At 42.2% G+C, this 20,350-nt stretch overlaps 4 protein-coding genes across 5 annotated transcripts; 3 read left to right on the forward strand and 1 right to left on the reverse strand.

Annotated features, from left to right (window-relative positions):
- The first annotated feature begins 23 nt into the window (after nt 1-23).
- LOC6507031 (exocyst complex component 7) lies at nt 24-3,914 on the forward strand. The gene is made up of 8 exons (XM_001956754.4): nt 24-174; nt 238-403; nt 460-971; nt 2,217-2,281; nt 2,346-3,076; nt 3,134-3,456; nt 3,513-3,646; nt 3,716-3,914. Exons 1-8 carry the CDS (start codon nt 127-129, stop codon nt 3,816-3,818), a joined length of 2,082 nt encoding a protein of 693 aa, XP_001956790.1. The 5' UTR covers nt 24-126; the 3' UTR covers nt 3,819-3,914.
- LOC26515463 (protein matrimony) lies at nt 1,179-2,133 on the forward strand. Its single transcript, XM_014910244.3, has one exon. The coding sequence runs from the start codon at nt 1,265-1,267 to the stop codon at nt 1,877-1,879; it is 615 nt and encodes a 204-aa protein (XP_014765730.1). The 5' UTR covers nt 1,179-1,264; the 3' UTR covers nt 1,880-2,133.
- LOC6492983 (agrin) lies at nt 3,853-10,828 on the reverse strand. Of its 2 annotated transcripts, XM_032454487.1 has the most exons (5): nt 9,989-10,828; nt 9,504-9,910; nt 4,830-5,850; nt 4,576-4,773; nt 3,853-4,521 (listed from the first exon to the last, which is right to left on the reverse strand). In XM_032454487.1, exons 2-5 carry the CDS (start codon nt 9,730-9,732, stop codon nt 3,978-3,980), a joined length of 1,992 nt encoding a protein of 663 aa, XP_032310378.1. In that variant the 5' UTR covers nt 9,733-9,910; nt 9,989-10,828; the 3' UTR covers nt 3,853-3,977. The 2 variants fall into 2 exon arrangements, with proteins under 2 accessions (XP_032310378.1, XP_001956789.3); XM_001956753.3 differs by having other exon boundaries at nt 9,504-10,828.
- Nucleotides 10,829-13,138: 2,310 nt separating this feature from the next.
- On the forward strand, nt 13,139-20,172 carry LOC6507032 (E3 ubiquitin-protein ligase CBL-B-B). Its single transcript, XM_001956752.4, has 7 exons — nt 13,139-13,984; nt 14,056-14,463; nt 14,704-14,828; nt 14,894-15,015; nt 15,075-15,206; nt 17,039-18,052; nt 18,115-20,172. The coding sequence occupies exons 1-7, from the start codon at nt 13,449-13,451 to the stop codon at nt 18,346-18,348; spliced, it is 2,571 nt and encodes an 856-aa protein (XP_001956788.1). The 5' UTR covers nt 13,139-13,448; the 3' UTR covers nt 18,349-20,172.
- Nucleotides 20,173-20,350: the final 178 nt, after the last annotated feature.

Consider the following 20,350-nt stretch of genomic DNA (forward strand, 5'->3'; position numbering starts at 1 on the left):
TGCAAAACATCTGGAACTATTCGATTGATGATAACATTCGATTTATTTATCGATACTTTGTTTTGGTAAACATTGTAGTAAAAACAAAGGTAGTTTTTAACGAATTTAATAAAGAAATCGCTAAAAATGAACAACCTGGACAGTTCATTGCAGGCGCACAACAAATTGGAAAAGGTGAGGACAGTTGGCATGTTTCAGTTTGGCGAATTAATGTCGGTATTCTCATAACTTCTCAAGGAAACCACAAATTTGGCCCTGCTTAAAGACCGAGTTGATAAATACCATGATCTGTCCACTCAGATGTCCAGTATTCTCACCGTTTTCGAAAAACGGCTGGGTAATCTCGAGCAGACAATATTACCCGTCTACCAGGAGACGGAGCAACTTCAGAAAAGGCAACAAAGTATGTGGCAATCTCAGTTCTGGTTCTGGTGTGTCACCGCCTCCTTTTTTTTCCAGATCTGGAGGCCACTTTGAATTGCTTGGAAAGTGTCCTATCCCACTACGATGTCTCCCAGGAGGTGTGTCAGTTAATCCATCAAGGACCCATTGAAGGAAACATATCAGTGTTCCTGGATGCCCTGGCGAAACTACGTGCTGCCATGGACTACTTCCTCCACAACAACTCCCAAAGCGTTGAGCTAGAAAATGTGACTAGCCTTTTTAATACAGGATGCGAGGGTCTCAACCAGCACTACAGCATGCTACTGAAGAAGCACAGCGCTCCATTGAAGCCTGTGGAGCTACTGGATCTGATCTACATAGAGGATGACTCAAGCGATGAGTACACCTCTTTCCGGCAGCTATCCCAAACAACCAGAGAGGAACTGTATACCATTTCGCACTGGCTGGAGCAGAACCTGAGGGAATACACCCACATCTATGCTACGGAACGGGGCGATGTGGTGCTCCGATCTTTGCAGCTTCTCAAGGATCACCAGAAGAGCAACAGTTGGGGCCACGAGGCGTTGGTAAGTTGTTGGGAGATAATAATTTAAATAAAAATAAAATGGGTGTGGTCCTAGTAAAAATAATCGTAAAAACTAGTAGAGTTACACAGGCTTCCTAAAGACTTTGAGATAGTTTGTAAAAGTTTACTGTGATGTGACCCATCTCTGAGTTCTACGGATAACGGCATTGGTGCGAAAAAGCTTCGTGTGCTTCGGTAAGGCGGTCATCTTTTATGGCCGCCATTTGTCAGCGTGAGTTTGCCTAGAACGCATCGCTTTAATTTTTCCAAATCGAATAATAATTGTGCCATAAAATGGAGGAGTCCCGTACACCAACCAATAAATCCAACTTTATGTTCAACCGAACGCCCACTTTGAAGGAACGGCGCTGGAATACTCTGAAAGTGAACACCACCAATGTGCGCTGTTCCACACCTATTTACGGCGACTTTCGTTCGCCAAATCTGTCACCCATTGAGACCATGAAGGGCAAAAAGAGTCCGGCTTCACCCATGCGTTTCAAAAAGCCAATGATGAACCAACCGCAAAGAAGTCCACGCTGGGAGCTTAAGCCGCCCGCATTTCTTTTGCCAAAATCGCAGGAGGAGACTACCGCCGAAAGGGATCCCAAGAGCAGCAGCAGTACGGATGATACCTGCTCGGATGACTCGAATGTGGAGACTTCTCTGGTCGTGGAGTCACGTCGTCGCTCCGTCATGTCGTCCAACCACTCGTACGTGGTGAATCATGCCGCCAATGTGGAGGAACTGCTCGTCCACATGGGCATGGAGAACTACGTGGATAAGTTTGAGCAAGCCGACATCAATCTGGTTAACCTGGCCTCCTTGGAACGTTCTGATCTGATCAACATAGGACTGCGCACCGATGATGACTGCAATCGCATTTTAGATGTCATCAACGCCATGTAGTCGCCATCGCTGGATCCGTTAGGCTTAATTAAGATTAAAAATCGTGTTTTATGTGAAGAGATTAGTCTCTAAATGATTGTGTGAACAAAATTGTAAATGACCTGGTGTCAGATAAACAGCAACAGCTTTTTATTTAAATATTTTATGTTTTATGAAAGAGTGGTCCGCATCTTATTTATTTTATTCAAAACTTCTGGGAAAACTCAAAAAACCATGCTTGTAAACCCAGTTAAATAAAAATGTAATAAACTAAACACAGAATTCTTTAATTTATTTAACAGAAATAGTAATTAAAATATTATTTTCATGAAATAACAAAAGTATACTCTTTTTGCAGCGACCTCGCCACAGTGGACGCCAACCGGAACCCAAAAAGAACACCTCTGCCCGCCTTCAGCAAATGTAAGAAATTATTATAATCTCCACTAAAAAAATGAATAATAATACTGAATTTCATCATTTCTAGCTTCGAGAAGAAGGCCAATAAATTATATCTACGCGCCACACAGACTATCGAACAGTCTACTGGATTCTCCATCAAAAAGGCCTCTTCCCACAGCGATCATCTGACTTCGGAGGATCTGCTGGATGGGGATCAGGAGCTGGACAAGTACCTGGTGATGCTACTTGGACTCCAAAGGCTGCTCAACTGGGAACGTGCCATAATGCACGACATTATACCACAATCCAAACATAACGAAGTATTCGCCAAACTGGCATCCAATGCCATTGATCTGGTGGTCAAGGATGCAGAGGCCATCACGCAACGTGTTCTGCGCTGCATTTCACGCAAGGAGTGGACCTCAGCGTTGGGTATATTTTCGGCGTTGAAGCGGGTGATACTTCTGCAGCCAGACATCGAACGTACCTACGATCCTGCACAAAGGGAGCAGCTTACCAAGGTCTTGAACAAGCTCCAGCATACTGGCGCCAAGGCATTGGAGCATTTTCTGGACGTTGTCAAGGGAGAGTCGAGCACAAACATTGTGGGCCAAAGCAATGTTCCCAAGGATGCTACAGTCCATGAACTAACATCAAATACGATTTGGTTTATTGAGCATCTGTATGAGCACTTTGATGTTATTGGTTCTATTTTGACGCAGGATGTTCTGTATTCCACGCAATTGGACACAATTCTGATGAAGAAGGCACTGCCTGCGGAGGAACGTAACAAGGCTCTGCTAGCTATCTATATCAGTGAGTCCTAAATGGATATAGTTTTGAGATTTAAAAACCAGTTTGTCTTTTTCACAGAGAAAGCTTTGGCTGAGCTGAATCTTTCCATCATGAACAAGTGCGAGCAGTACAACGACCAGGCCACGAAGCACCTATTCCGCCTGAACAACATCCACTACATATTGAAGTCACTGCAAAGGTCGAACCTAATAGATTTAGTCACTTTGGCGGAGCCAGAGTGCGAGCATAGCTATCTGGAAATGATTCGTGAGCTGAAAGCTAGCTATCAAAAGACATGGTCTAAAATGCTTCTTGGAATCTATTCCTTGGATGAGCTACCCAAGCCAGTGGCTGGAAAGGTCAAGGATAAAGATCGCAGTGTTCTCAAAGAGAGGTTTTCGGTGGGTTAACTTTGACACTTCATAGTTACTTCTTATTTAAACATTTTCTTTAACAGAACTTTAACAAGGACTTCGAGGAGGCCTGCAAAATCCAACGGGGCATCTCCATACCCGATGTCATCCTTCGCGAAGGCATAAAACGTGATAATGCAGAGCATATATTGCCAAAATACAATAGGTTCTATGAAATGTAAGGATATAGTATATAGAAATGAGTATCCTTTTCTCTAATTGCTAAGAAATCTATCCTTTTTTCCAGATATTCTGGTGTCCAGTTCAGCAAGAATCCCGACAAGTACGTCAAGTATCGCCCGCACGAGATTAATGCTATGCTGAGCAAGCTCTTTGACGACTCCGCCTAAATAAGATTAGATGGCCAGGGTTCAAGTGCATTCCTTTTAAGTTCGTTGGGGGGCTTTAATTCAAACTCAATAAATATCGCTTTTAAAAAAATACAATACAAGACTATAGCCTAAAAATATTAAATGCCAAGTGAAATGTGGAAGCCACAAGCTCACTCCTTAGTAAAGGAAATTAGTCGATGGTGCCTCGGGGCGTCCACAGGCGCCGTAATAGTTGATGTTCACCGTCTGGTTGGCTCTGCAGTTCTCAATCTCCAGGAAGCAGTCGTTCAAATACGTTTTGTTATCACTGCCGCACACGGGCTCGAATTCCCTGGGACAGATGCGGGCACACCCCTTCAGCTGGAAAGCGGCCAGGCAGCGTTTCAGTGGCACAACGAACACATGCTTGCCACAGTTCTCCTTTCGCATGTGGCACTCGGATTTGTACAGATTGTTATCCGATCCACACACGAAATTCGGCGGCTGGGCATCGCAATCCGATTCACAGTCAGCGGTCAGGGCGCAGTTTTTCAGGGAGACGGGAACCACTCGAAGACTGCAGGTTCGTCGCTTGAATTCGCACATCGAGGCGAAAGTATTGCCATCCGATCCGCACACAGGTTGCTGCTCCAAATCGGCCCGAGTGCAGGCATCCCCGCAGTCCTTGGTGGGTGAGTTCAGATCCGTACAGGGTCCAATGTGGGCCAGGTTCACGCCTCTCCTGGAGGATACATGTTTATATTTTGTGAGGATATTTTTTTGTAAGGAAACTTACAGGCATGTGGCATGGGCCAGCTCACACTCATTGTTGTAGGTCTTGGCATCCGTGCCACAGAGCTTGTCATTTCTTTTCGAACTGAAAATGGAGCCAAAGAGGTTGTTGAAGTCCTTGCAGGGGGGGAGCTGCTTGCAGCGACTTAGCCGGTTCTTGCACTTGTCCATGCTCATCTTCTGGATCGACTTTCTTTGGGGTCTGAAAATAGGATGAGTTAGATCTCAAGGAGCTCCTATCCCTTCGCTTATCCTTACCCGCAATTCAGCATCTTGAGTTCACAGAGCGAGGAGTAGATATTTCCATCGCTGCCACAGATGTATTGGGAAGGAGCATCTGCCTCAACTTTGGGGCATTCAGTGGGACAGGCATCGGCCGCGCTTCCATGGCGTTCCTGGGGCATGCAGAAGGACAGTGGTACCTCAAAGACGTGCTTGCCGCAATTGGAGGAGCGCATCTTGCAGGGACTAGCGTACAGCCTGCCATCGGAACCGCAAGTGGGACGAGCCACCCGCCAGCAGGACTCCCGACACATCCTTGTCGACTGGCAGTGCTTCCGACTGGTCTTCACCACTCCCTGCCCACAGGTGTGGAGCTTCATTTCGCAGGTGGAGTTGTAGACATTGCCGTCTGAAGCGCAGATGGGGCCATCTTTCGGGGCACTGTTGCAGTCCACTGGGCAGGACTCTCGGACAGCACTCGTGTTGCTGCAGGGACCCACGTGCGACAGCTTCACGGCAGCCAGTCCGACCCGACAGGACTGGACCCTCAGCATACAGCGGTTGAGATAGGTGCGTCCGTCTGTGCCACACACCGGATCCTTCTCCGTGCTGCAACGGTGCTTGCAATCGGAGCCCTTCGACCGTTCGCAGCCATCGCGCACGTCCTTGATCAGGGACACTCCGCTGCGGGAGCAGGTCTTCTTGCGCAGCTCGCAGAGATTGGCGTAGATTAGGCCATCGCTACCGCAAACGGGCTCTGCTCCCACGGTGATACTCGGCGGACAGGATCGCGGACAGTTGCCAGTGGTGGAGCTGCTGGCCCGATTCCTTCGACCCATCTGCGCCTGCTGTTGCTCCGTCTCCTCCCGCAGCAGAGACTCCAGAGCGGCTGCCGCAGCTCCGGGAGCCTGCATCAGGGTGGAGGACAGCTCCGGTTGGGCATCCTGACGGTAGTTGATCAGCAGCGAGTCCGGAGCAGCGTCGGCACTCCGGTAACGAATCACGGGCGCCTGCGCCGGCAGTCGAATGATCTTGATAGGCGAGTCTGTAACGGCGCCTGTGGAGACATCAAGTTTTTGGACATGTAATAGTAAGTACTTCTTCTTGAGATTACAAGCTAGTTGTGAAGAAACACTAATTCTTTTCCCCCAAAACCAGTTGGTAAGCCTAACTTGTTTTATTTTATTGGCTAATTACAAGAGATGGAAGAGTTGAGTTTACAATTCTTCGGAGAAACTTACATTACAATGATTTGCATTTTTTTTTTGTTTCTTCTCATTATTTAATGAATAGTAAAATAGTGCCAAGTAATCATACTTTATAAAATATAGGGCAAAGAACTAAAATCTTTAAATTAAACTTTAAGATACAAAAATTCTCAGAAACCAAAGACATTTATAGTTAATAAGAGTCAAGTTTTTATGGATTAAATTTTCATATTGTCCCACTTTTTATAATCAATCTCTATCTATGGCTTTTTCCCAGGGTATTATTGGTTTCGAACCCCGGTAGCATCAACTTTCCCTTGGCATTTTCCATGGCGACATGCGGAAGAGTCGTCTCTGGGCATACAAATGCCAGATTAGCTTCCGTCCGCAGGTCATTTTGCGCAGTTGTGACCCACTGTTTTGGGTCCACCTCCTCCCGCTTAGACTCCGGTACTCCACCTTCTACCATCTACCTTCTGGAGCGATCGCATGACCGACTCAAGTAACCAGCCATTAACTTGAATAATTTGGGAGTTTATAGGGTTCAAAGAGTCGGCGGGTAACGTAACGGTAATGGAAAATGTTACCCGTCTTTATATCTCGATTCCAAGTAAGAGACAATGGCATTTATATATGGCACAAGTATTAGATTGTGTGAGACCGACTATCAACGACCTCCATCTATAATTGTTCATGCTAATCCCAGCCAGAAATCGTAAGCTTAATCTGTGCTAAAAACTGCAAGTGAAATTTCCACACTAATTGCCTCCGGCACCGAATCTTTGTCTGTTGTCTTTTTGGTCGGATATGGATGTTGGGTTGTAGCTCTGTGGATCTGTGACTCTGCGGCTCCACTGGCTTAGTTAAGTTCAGTGTTGTTTCATTTTGTTTGGATTTGTTTGCAAAGAAAGCGACGATGAGAGACGCCTCCGGAGGAAGCACTCACAACACACAATACCAGTAGAAAATCTATTAGCGCTCTTTGAGGCTGCCACGATTGTTTGGCTGCGATAATTGAACCCACGTTCATTATTCCAATTTGCTGATGCCAGAGCTATAGCCAGAGCCAGTTCCAGAGCCATAAAGCTGGAAATTTCAACATCCCAGCCCAGACGCATTCTCAGCTTAATGGATTGAAGCTGCTGGGATGGCTGGAGAAAATTAAGCGGCGTTAGGAATTAATGCACATGTAAACGATCCGACGGACTGGTCAGAGTTGGAGGCAGAAGCCGAGACCGCAACGTATCTCATCCCATTCAGCACTGCAACTATGCGACCTCGCCCACCCCACCCACTCTCTCCTACACTTGAAGAAATAGAGTCAGAATTAAGATATATTTTTTAAAATAAAAAGCTATAAGCCATAAGCTTACTTTTCTTCTTTAAAGAAGTCTCTGAAGTAGTATCTGACAAAGTATCTGAAATAAAAAATCCTTAAAAATTTCCGAAGTGTATCCACATTTTCCTGGCCTCCAGTGAATTGCTGCCAGGCTCCTGCCTATCGGATGCCATCAATTGCATAAAAAAAAAAAGCAGGCGAGAGAAAAATAAAAGCAGCAACCGTATAATTTTCAAAAGTGGAAAAATCTCTCAACCAACGCACTGCATTTCTGGGCAGGGACTCTGGCATTGGCTGGAATGGGCGGATGGATGGTTGGATGGATGGATAAGCCTGTGCCTGATGTGTGTGCTCGTTGTGGTCACTCCGCCCCGGTTAGCTCCAGTTTTGGCCCAGTACTGTGGACTACTATGGAAAGCCGACCGACCGACCAAACCAATTCCAAAGATGAATCACGGCGCCAGTGATTGAAGCCATTAAATATGTGATGTGATGTGAGATCACTGCATCGACAGGGGTCCTCTCTAATTGATCTTTCACCCATCAATCGCTGATGAAGTGCTGCTATCAATTAACCAAATGATCGGCCTTACAAGTAAAACAAATCATTTGCCGCCGGGTCAACTCTAAACGAGCTACCCCCAAGCTATTTTGTCTTTAATAGGCATATGATGATTTTATATTTCTTGCTGTGTACTTTAGAACTAGTTTCCACTGTGCTGCGGTCAGTTTGATTTCCCCATGAACTATCCCCGTGGCTTCTGTATGTGCCCCCCCTGACTGCGCACTCAGGGCATGCTTTTAATGAATTTATTTGAATGTTGGACAAATTGTGCACGAAAATATTTACGAGCATGTTGTGTGCGTCGGGTAGTGAAGTTCCAAATGGCGGAGCCACAAGGGGAACTGAGGTTTCTGGGCCTCTCGTCGTGGACCGACGACGTCGACGTCGCCGTCGCCGTCGTCTCGTGTGTGCCAGTTTACATTCACTTTGTTTGGAGAAGTACCTTAGAAATTAATAGCTGCTACGGCAAGACGGCCTTTCTACCACCGCACAGCTGTAGGTCTAAGATCCGGACCCCAATTCACCTTCTCCGTTTCAACACCCAGAGAAATTGAGGGGTAATTGAGACTCACTCACGATCTACTGTGCCCACAACTTTCCTTTAGGCGCACCTCCTCCGCTGCCTCCGCTGAGAATTTTCACTTGAGAATTTCCATTTCCCTGAAGTGTGAAATTTAGTATTTGCATTTTTCCAAGAAGTCATTGAATTGATTGAAATCCATTAGATTTTTTAAGTTGGCAGTCTATGGACTCTACGACTTAGGAGGTAGGAGGTTTATAAAAAAAAATATCTTGTATTTTTAATCTATTTCCTTTTACTATTAATAAGTAGTATCTTGTATCTTTAATCTATTTCCTTGATGTCTTTAATCTTTTCTTACAAATTGGCAAAACTTTCCATTACAAAATGTAGTATAACTTTGTGGTTGAGGTAGTATAGTATATATTAGTATATGGTATTATTATGGGAAGAAATAAATTGTATCTTTTATCTTTTTATCTATTTCCTTAAAGTCTAAGATCTTATCTTTGTATTATAATCTAAACTACCTTTTTTAAAATACTTATTTTATTCAGTTTTTTAAGTTTTTAGTAAAATAGGAAGAAATATCCCACATCCTTTCTTTTTAATGATTATCTGACTATATATATAGTTAATATTCACGTAAGATTAAATATCCCATATCCTCTATAGTTTTAAATAGTTTCACTTGACGTTATCATGGTTATCTGTTTCCTTAAAGTCTTAGATCAATACTTAGTCAAACAACTTTTCTTAATACTTATTTTATTCAGTATTTTTGGTAAATATTCATGTAAGATGAATCGTGATATATATCTTTTAACCTCTTTTGTTTGAATAAGTTTTTTTTAACTCTTTAACGATTATCTATTTCCTTGGCCCGAGTCTTAGATCTCAACTTCGACTTTTAACCCACAAAACTTTCCACAAGTCTTTGTTTATTCAGTTTAACTTTTACTTTTTCTGGCCCAACCTTCATTTAAGATCTATATATTTAAGAGCCATATCGTTTTTAGACATTTGAAGCTATTCTTAGATAGGATTTGTAGCAGTGCAGGCTGCATGTATGACTTACCACAAGTGGTTGACGCCGCCAACATGAAAATGGCCAGCAAAGCGCCAAACAGCTGGCGCTTGCTCTGGAGGCTGAGACTGCGGCTGTGGGTCTTGATCTTGGCCTGGCTTAGAGTCTGTCGGTGGCTGGCGCTGGGACTGGAGCTGGGGATGGGGCTGGGGCTGGGGCTGGGGCTTTGGGCATTAGCCGGGGGCTGGGACCGATGTCTTTGGGGCTGGGACTGGTACATTTTCACTGTCGGCTGCACTTTCCTGCTGTTGCTGTTGCTGCTGCTGATCTGGCTGCTGCTGCTGCTGGTGTTGTTGCTTCTGCTACTGATGCCGCTGCTGCTTTTGTGCGTGACTGCGGCGCTTTCGCTCGTTAACAATTGAAATAGTAGCAAAGTGACGAAGATAGAGTCAAGTTCACTAGATACACGACGAATCGGAAGAAAGTTTTTTTTCTTTAGAGCAGAGTAGAGTTTAGAGCATAAATAGTCGCATTACCGCAGAAGCTGTTCGAATTAACGGTAGTCTTGCGGTCATCTGCTGCTTCTTGGCTGTCTTTTTAGAGCCCTTTTATGAGTTCATTCGTTTGTCTAGCGGTGGCGCTCCTCTCCAGCTCCAGCTCCAGCTCTTCCTACAGCTCCCTTGGGCACTTGACCTCTCGCTCTCACACGATCGCACAATGGAGCATAATTTCTTTTTTATCGCCTGTGTGTTTTTTACTTTTTTTGCACTGGCTTTAATTTTATTTCAATTACCGTAAAGAATCGCCTCTTATTCGAAGAATTCTTTTTTAGGTTCTTTTTAAGTTTTTTTTTTGATTTAGTTCGTTATTCTTTCGCCTTTCGTTTGAATTTGATTTTGATGCGCGCTCTTCGAGTTTCGATTCGCATATGAAATGATCTCTTTTGTGGATGCTGCTGCTGCTGCTGCTGCTACTGATGTTGCTGCCTCAGTCGTCGCCTACTGCGACTGCGACGCTGGCGATTGCATTTTTTTTTTATTGTTGTTGCCTCGCTTTTTTCAATGAATGAACACACACTCGACACACACTCTCACAGACCGACACACATCCGATTTGTACAATGTACATTCATAAAATTATAGCCTTTTATTATTGTCCACTCCGACTGCGACTGTGACTGCGACGGAGACTGCGACTGCTGCGACTGCTTCAGCTGCTGCGTCTCTGCTTCTTTCTCGTCTTTTCAACTGACTTTTTTTTACAAATAAAATCAGAATATCTGAAAACACAAAGCTAAGCTCCAATTGCGACTGCGAAGAGAAAGGTTTGACAATGTGCCGACGAATGGCACCGAATTTGCAATGCCAACGAATTTATATGAGTGAAAGGCAGCGCTGTCGACGCCGGCAGCGCAGAGCATCCGAAGCCCAGGCTGCGCTCTCATAGCAATTGTTGTTGCTGCTGCACTTGGAAAAACTTGCAACATCTTATGATTTCTTATGCTTCCAAAATTTTTAGAAGCAAGGGAGTAGGATTTTCAAGAATTCAATAAACTTATCTTTCATTCTATAACATTTTTAGAGCCATAATGTTTTAAAAACTAATATTTTTGAGATGAGAAACTTATCGAGTTATTTATGAATTTTCTGAGTGCCTTTCCATTTTCCTGGGCATATTGATTAAATGGAGTTGTCGGTATTTAAAATAACAACTTGGTCATGTCGGCTGGCCTAATCGGTTTTGCGTACAAATTTAATTTGCCAAAAGTGGCAGCAAAATGCAACCAAAAAGGCGAGCCGCATTTGAAATTATAACACACAAACAACACACACGATGCATCCGTGCCTCTCCATCTCCAATAGACACGATCCACGATTCAGTGGTTCCATTGGCAGTTGCAGTTGCAGTAGAAAGTGCAGCCTGGAAGCTGTGTTTATAGACTTGTAGACTTTAAAGCCATAAATTTTACGCCTCAGCGACTGTTGCGAATAAGGGTCACACACAGACACCTATATACTTGGTTTACTCTCACGAACCGTGGCTTAATATGGTAATACAAGTATATATTTATTATAAAATTAAGAATAATTCCACGAAAGAATATGATCATCTGCTTAGTACCAATTCTTTACCAATTAGCCTTTCTCTTCAAAGCTAAAGAACGGTCTACAACAAGTGTTCGAAAACACTTTAATTTCAAAAATTGAAAAGGTGTTGAGAAGGAATATAATATTTTTTATATCTAATACAATGCTTTTATTTTAAACCATACCACTGTGATGCGATGTCTTTGGCATTCTTGTTTTTTAAATATTCCTAGAAGGTATCCCATTGTATTTCCCGTAATGGCAAATCGTAAATCACATGTGCTTGAGTGGTTACAAATTTGTACAGGTTTTTTTTTTCGTATTATTGGAAAAGTAACCACTGTACTGGTGGAGCTGATCATTGGCGGCAGAGTCGCGTGCATTAAAGAAAATTGAGTGGAGGTGGAAGTTGGCTCTGGAGAAAAAAAAGAGGTCAGTAAGTGAATGTTTACAGTTAGCTTTTTGGGCAGATCAGAGAGAGCCAAACTGCATATGACTGCCATGACTTGGCTTTAAGCGCCATCGCCCAGAACTAATACCCGAAACACGACAACTTGCAGATCCGAAAAATAAAACGAAAAAAATATAAAATAATGCATAAAAAAATGTTAAAAACTGGGGACTGAAAACCGAAATTTAATTAAAAGAAAGCCAGGCCGGAGACGTAAAAACCTTTTGGCAGCCGTGCAATTTCTTTTCTGGCCAAATATTTGATGCCGCGCTCGCCTGCGGTTGCCAATAAAAATGGAAAGTGAAAATTGCGATTGCAGTGCCAGTGCATATTAAAAAAAAAAAAAATCACAAAAAACAACCGTGTGCAAAAAGATGGCCATAATAAACGATAGAAGGCAAGAGCCAACTTCCAACTTCCACGCACCTGTTCTGCCAGTCGTGCGGGTTTTCTTTCCATCTAATCACAGGCTGGCAATGAAACCAGTGCGAGTATTATATAAATGCGATGCTGTGGATCGAACGATAAACGGCGGAAATTATACGGCCAGTGCAGATTTATATTCTCACCTCAATTGCGAACATTTTTTCGATCGATGAAATTAAAAATTATGAATAACAAGCTTTAAAAAATTAATTGAAATTTTATTATACCAGTTTATAGTTGTGTTGAGCTATTTTGTTTCTTTCACCAGGAATGGTTTCAAATTACAGGAAAACTTTTCGAAGAGCCCACTGCCTACACACTAAAACTAAATTATAATTGAAAATATTAGAAAAATTTGCTAAAATTTTAGAGAATTTCCATCCAAACTAATGGAAAATAATATCAAATTGAAAGTCTTTCTTAAAAATGACTCCACTTAAAACGGACTTTTAAATTAAGTTTGTAGATTTGTAACGTTTTTTGTTTCAAAGAAGTATGAATAAAATAAATAATACATAAAACTTTTTGGATTGCCATAGCCGAAGATTCTTTAAATTTTATTACCAATCTTTGTTTTCTCTATTGAAAATTAGATTTAATAAAAAGCTTTCAATTTTATTTAAAACTAAATCAAAAATCTGGCCCCACAAATAAGGGATCCCAATGTGCAGTGTTAGAAAGTACCGCAAAGACTACTAAGTATTTTCTTTAGTATTTTTTAATTAATTTGACGTCGCCAATTTGGTATTTCATGAATGTGCAGTTGCAGCCACACTACCACTCAATGAAAAAGTCGAAAATATTGTGTGGGCTATAAAAAAAAGTCTTCAATTGGGGAAACCGTGTGTTGCATATAGCTACCAATGCTAGCACGTTAAGGACACGGCCAAGGATCCGCTCATTGCAAGGATTAAATGTAGTGAAACAGAGTGGAAAACCAAATACGAGAGCCACCAACAACACAGGGGCAGAGGCAGAGAGGAAGCAGAATAGCAGCAGAGGGGCAGGCAGAGCAGCGGCAGAGCAGAAAAGATGGCGACGAGAGGAACGCAGCAAAAGATTTTCCCGTCGCTGTTTTCCAAGCTGCACGGAGCCATCTCGGAGGCCTGTGTCTCCCAGCGCTTGTCCACCGATAAGAAGACCCTCGAGAAGACGTGGAAGCTGATGGACAAGGTGGTCAAGCTGTGCCAGCAGCCGAAGATGAACCTCAAGAACAGTCCCCCCTTCATCCTGGACATTCTGCCGGATACGTATCAGCGGTTGAGGTTGATCTACTCCAAGAACGAGGACCAGATGCACTTGCTCCATGCCAATGAGCACTTCAACGTCTTCATCAATAATCTGATGCGGAAATGCAAGCAGGCCATCAAACTGTTCAAGGAGGGCAAGGAGAAGATGTTTGACGAGAACTCGCACTATCGGAGGAACCTCACCAAGCTCAGCCTGGTCTTCTCGCACATGCTCAGTGAACTGAAGGCCATTTTTCCGAATGGCGTCTTTGCGGGCGATCAGTTTCGGATTACAAAGGCGGACGCGGCAGACTTCTGGAAGAGCAACTTTGGTAACAGGTGAGTGGAAATTTTATTAAAAATTTATCAGGATAGAAGTCATTTACTTATTAACCTATATATCCTTGCAGCACTCTGGTTCCATGGAAAATCTTTCGCCAGGAATTAAACAAAGTTCATCCAATATCGTCTGGCTTGGAGGCTATGGCATTGAAGACCACTATCGACCTGACCTGCAACGATTTTATCTCAAATTTCGAATTCGACGTATTCACACGACTCTTCCAGCCCTGGGTGACGCTATTGCGAAACTGGCAGATCCTTGCCGTAACCCATCCGGGCTATGTGGCCTTTCTCACTTACGACGAGGTGAAGGCGCGACTCCAGCGCTACATACTCAAGGCCGGCAGCTACGTCTTCCGGCTCTCCTGCACACGACTCGGCCAGTGGGCCATCGGCTATGTCACCGCAGAGGGTGAGATCCTGCAGACAATCCCACAAAACAAATCGCTATGCCAAGCCCTACTCGATGGCCATCGGTAAGAGTTGAATTTATTCATAGATTCATAGACTATTCCCATGAACTACTTTTCTTAGAAATTATTATATTAAACCTTCTTAGCATATTGCAGTTTCTAAGAAAGAGTACGAATCGATAAGATTATGGTTTATAATTTGCATAAGATATATTTTCAAAATTCCACTGAAATTGTAGTTTTGATAAGAATTTCACAGAACCCTCAGATAAGAGCTTTCTAAACTATTTGTCCCTTTTGCAGCGAGGGCTTCTACTTGTATCCAGATGGCCAAGCCATTAATCCGGATCTATCGTCAGCTGTTCACAGTCCTACTGAGGACCATATAACTGTAACACAAGAGCAATACGAACTATACTGTGAAATGGGTGAGTTTTTTTTAATTTAATAGAATAACTATTAAATTTACTAATATATTGTTTATGGATTACAGGCAGCACCTTTCAGCTGTGCAAAATCTGTGCGGAGAACGACAAGGATATCCGTATTGAGCCTTGCGGCCATTTGTTGTGCACGCCTTGCCTCACCTCTTGGCAGGTGGACTCCGAGGGACAAGTGCGTATTATACGATATATATCATGATATCCGTAATAAACTCTCTTTAATTTGTATAGGGATGTCCTTTTTGCCGCGCCGAGATCAAGGGCACGGAACAGATTATTGTGGATGCGTTCGATCCGCGAAAGCAACACAACAGAAATGTCACCAATGGGCGACAGCAGCAGCAGGACGATGATGACACAGAGGTATAGTTTTGTTCACAGCCTGATCAGCCTGATCCGCCTGCTCCGCTGCCGCCTGAGCTGCTATTTATATACATATTACTCTTATGATTACTTTTGGTTCGTTTATACATATATACATTATTATATATGCCTATATATATACATTATATAATTTAGATTTTACAACTGCTATTGTTTATATAAGTTTAATGTTTAGCCTGCAGTTTGCAGATGCAGTTTTCGAGTTTAATTTTTGTTTTTTAGCTGTAACATATTTAAATTATTAGCCAAACTCATGAAACTAACACACACACACACACACTCGACCATAATCCACGAAGCACTTTCTTATACACAGAAAAAAAAAAAAAGAATAGTGGATCATATTCTCGGACCTGATATTCAAAGATTAAATGCTCATTTTAAACTTCCTATGCTGAGTTTAAAAGCTATAGTTTTTAGTAGGATATCAGGTCGGAGATAAGTGCAAACTATTTCTTTCTGTGCACACCAATGCATAACGTAGTTTAAATTCTTTGAGCGGAAGTGGCCCATCAGCCAGCGTTTGTTATCGCTTCATTCATGTTTTCCTCTGTTTTTATTCTCGGCTGGATTGCTGGTTTGCTGGTTTGTGTGCGTCGTTCGTTCATTCGTTCAGTTGTTTGTCCATCCTCTCTCACGCTCTCCTTTCTATCTATCTTTCTATCTATTTATCGATCACGCCTCATCCGTTCGTTCGTTCGTTTATGAATCATTCAAATCGTTTTGCACTTTTGTACATAGGCACTATGTAATTTATAATTGTAATCGCCCCCCTCTGTATTATTTTGTATTCGCCTCTCTACTCTGATCTTAATTATCTGCCTTAGCGTCTTCCCCGAAAGTATTTCTCGTATCAGCTACACTTATTTTTTTTTTCATTTTACCCCATTATACGTTTATTTCATTTTAGTTTATTGTTTAATATTTCCAAAGATACATTTAGTTTGTAGTAGCGTGTGTTTATCTCCCCACCATCCCCATCAATTCAATTTTATTTGTAAGCAGCCCCGCGCTGCCCTAAGACTGTAATTTATTATTTAAAAAAAAAAAGAAACATAGAAGCAGGCTGAACCAGATGATGGGAATAAGGCCTCCGAACCGATCGATAATTTAGTTAGTGATTATTTGTAAATGAAATTTTAATTTCCTGTGTCACAAGTCTAGGCCAGAATTTATAGAGCTCGTTGTTGCTATCTAATGCAAAAAATATGAACGAAAAGTATTAGCAATGAAATTTTGATATCAAACTCATATTTCGGCTCATTTCGTTAACTTAACATTAACACTAAAAACAGATCGCATTAATATATACGATAATGGTTATTTATATAATACATCTAATGCAATTTTTATACATCTTAGAATTTAGTTTTTGATTTCCTTAATAAGTTTACGGCTAAAAAAAAAAAACAAAACACAACACCACAACAAAAAAAAAAAAAAGAAACAAAATATATGCATAATATGAATATTTAAATATTGGTTTGAATTGTTTATTTGTTCCTATTTATTTAGCTGTTTCCCAACTACAGACTTATTATTTTTTAGATATTCTGTTCGTTGATGTGCATGTCTTAGTTCCTTCAGCCAGCGGCATGCTATTAGATCGGCGCAAGGCCCTTTCAGCTGGAAGGTCAAAGTTCAGTTGGAATTAATCGAGAGGAGTTTCAAAAACAAATCTTTTTCAAGACTATCTTTGATTAAGATATTTTTCCAAAAACATACATTTAATCGTGAAATATCCCAATCTAATTTTTCAACTGAACTTCCATAGAGTCCATTAATCTTATTCTCTATCTGAATGTATTTAGGATATGGGCGACTTCAACATAGCCACCTCATCGCTGCACGCTCTGAGCACGTCCTCGACGGCGGCGGCCGAGAAGCATAGTCCTCACACATCCCCGAGGCTGGGCCGGCGCAGCACCACGCCCAGCCTGATGGCGGTGCAGAACGATCTCTATGCGGGCGGCACGCCTACCCTCAGTCTGCTCAGCAGCTCCTCCGCCTCCGTTGCCACCGCCTCCTCCTCCAGTTCTTCCTCGGCCGCGGCTGGATCACCGGCCATCTCCTCTTCCACCTCCTCCTCTTCCCAGAATCAGCCCCAACCCTCGGCTCCACCAGCATCCGCTGTTCTGAGCAACGGAGCCAGCGCTAGTCAGAAGACCACCAACCGGATGAGTGCTCCGCTGATTGGTTCTTGTGTGGCCAACTCCACCTATGGCCAGAAGATGACACAGAACTCCACCAGCAGCAGCTCCAGCGACAATGCCTCTAGCTCCAGTTCGTACGCCATATTGCAGAACCTCCAGGAATCGGGCGGAGGACCACCTGCAGCGGGTGCAGTTGTAGCTCCGCCCTTGCCTCCCAGGAAATCGTCTCCTGGCGGCGAGACGCCCAGCAAGGCCACCGCTCCCCCGCCGCCAACTAGCAGCAAGAGCATCGACAACATCCAGTGCAGCTTGGACAATGTTCCACCCCAAACTACGGCGCCACCGATACCCCCCCACGTGTCACCCAGTGTGGATACTCTGGCCGAAGATCTGATGCGACAGCAGCGCATAGCCACGAGCACCACATCCCCTGTACTGTCGCTGTTGGATGAGGACATAGTCGAGGTAGGGCCAGCGGAAACTATCAGCGGGGTAATCGATACCCGTCCGTTGGAGGCACGTGGAGTGACCCTGACGCGCCAGGACTCTGGCTCATCCCACTACACACAGCTCTGCACCACCAGCAGTGGCGTGGCCAACGGAAAAAAGGCCACTCCGCCGTCAAAGGTCACCCAAGCGCCCACCACCACAGCTACAACTACGGCGACGTCGGTGAGTAAAAATATAAAATAATAATTTTTCAAAAATAATTTGAGAATATTTGTCCCATCCAGGTGGGCAATCCTTCCCAGCAACAACATCAACCGCTGCTCTACGCGAATGTGACGATCAACCAAAAAGACTGCGGCACCGTGCCCTACGAGAACATCAACCTGGAGTACATAGCTCGGCTGATGAACGCGGGGTACTCCAAGGAGAATGCGATCACCGCACTGGGAATATCGCGGAACAACATCGAAATGGCCGGCGACATCCTGCGCGAGTTTGTCTCCAAGAACAGTGCATAAGGTGCTCTGCCGGCGAATTGTTAAGTTGGGCAGTAGATCATAATCCTGATTGTCCTGACAAAAATTGCTAATAGTCGAGCACCTCCAACCTCCAACTCAAATATTAATTATGATTACGGAAATTAGATTAGATTTATATTTATTTTACAAATTAAATCAATATAGTAAGCTATTATCTGGCAAAAGTAATAGTTTAGTTCATTAGGTATTTATTGTTCTTCTTAAAAATCGTAAAATATTTTTGTTGAAAAGTAAATTCCAAATAAGGATAAAGAGTTAGTGGTTTAGTTGGAGTTGAGTTGGAGTGCTTCGACTGCAATTATAAGAAAGAAACAAATAAAATTCGCAATGCTCTCTCAATTCATGGTAAATATTCTTCGCTTATGGAGCACCATACACACACAGACTCACCTGCCCCCATAGTTACGCTAAGTTATGATAAAAAATATAATAATTTAAATCCCTAAGAACTCCCCACTTGGCGTAGCCAGCACAAGGAATTCAAGTTTCCCCCGCCCCCCCAGTTCAAAAAGAAAGTTATTATAAAGAAAGTAAAGATTTTTGAAAAGAAAACTAAATAATGATGCACACACCTCTTGGATATCAAATATAGCTATGTACACTTATATTAAGACTATCTAACTTCTTCCTATTAAGAAACGAACACATTTATGAAATTGTAACTCGTATATACGCGGTTCTGGAAAGAAAAACTTGCCCACCCCAATACACAGAACAAAAAAAACCCTAAAATTTTCTCTCTTTCTCGTATAGTATACTAAAAACCAAAAAATTAAAAAAAGAAAAGAAAAGACATGGTATCTAGATTCTAGACCCGATCAAAAACGCTTTCGTTCATCACATAATATATGCTCCATCTATAAGTAGTGCCACCCGTATTGAAATTGAATTCAAGTGATCGAATTGAATTGGTGCATCATCTTAGGATATCAGAATCAAACACAGCCATAAACGGATATGCCTTCGGGGCTAGCAGCCTCCAAAAAAAAAATAAAACCACAACCCTGAGTTTCCCCCGAAAACACCAAATGATAAAAGCAAATAAAGGACACACCCAACCAATCCGATGCACTATCAAGTTTACCTCGATTTTTTATACAATGCTCGAAAGTTTTTGAAATAATAATTATAAGTCGAAATTGAATTTGAATCAATTAATCTCCCAGACAAACTAAATGAAAAGCAACAAAATATTATTAATATTCATAATTGACTTTATATTACGATTCCCATTTTTACAGGCTTTTTAAGATAACAAAACACGATCGATCGGTTTTTTAAATTCGTCAAAAGAGTTCTAGTCCCCAAAAAAAAATAAAAAACACACGAAACGAACATACTCGTATATCTACTAATCCTAAGCGATATATAAATATGTATTCATAGGCGATGTAAGCGTACAACAACCAGACTCGAATCGAATCGGATCGAAATCAATGCAATATATTCACTAAATGAGAAATCAATGCAAATGTTAAATCATAAGTAACTTGTCATAACCTCAACACAACCGATTATATATTATATATTAATATATAAACGAAAGAATGACGAAGAAAGAGTTTTGAATTTTAAGCAGCGTAAGAGACAAGAACAAATATCGTAACTTTAAAAATATTTAAAGTTTACAAAAAAACCCCGAGTTGAAAAAGTCAATAAACTGTCGAAGAGTTTTACGAGAGGCGTTGAACGAGAAGCAAAAAAAAACAATGATGATACCATACCATAGTCATGTCATGTAACCAAACGAATCTAAGCAGATATAAATTATTCTTATAAATAAAAACAAAAATAAAATCAAAATCTAGTTTTTATATTGCAACTAATAAGGGTTATGGGAATTATCTCTCACCAGTTACCTCAATTTTAAATCCCAAAAAAATCCTTTTAAAAATTAAAAAAACATAATTTTTGTTTTTACCTTTATTGAAATATTTTATTTTGTTGTTGTTGTATTATTTGACTTATATAGTTTGCGATT

Source organism: Drosophila ananassae, chromosome 2R (assembly GCF_017639315.1).
Source record: "Drosophila ananassae strain 14024-0371.13 chromosome 2R, ASM1763931v2, whole genome shotgun sequence".
In the NCBI taxonomy this organism is placed as follows: domain Eukaryota; kingdom Metazoa; phylum Arthropoda; class Insecta; order Diptera; family Drosophilidae; genus Drosophila; species Drosophila ananassae.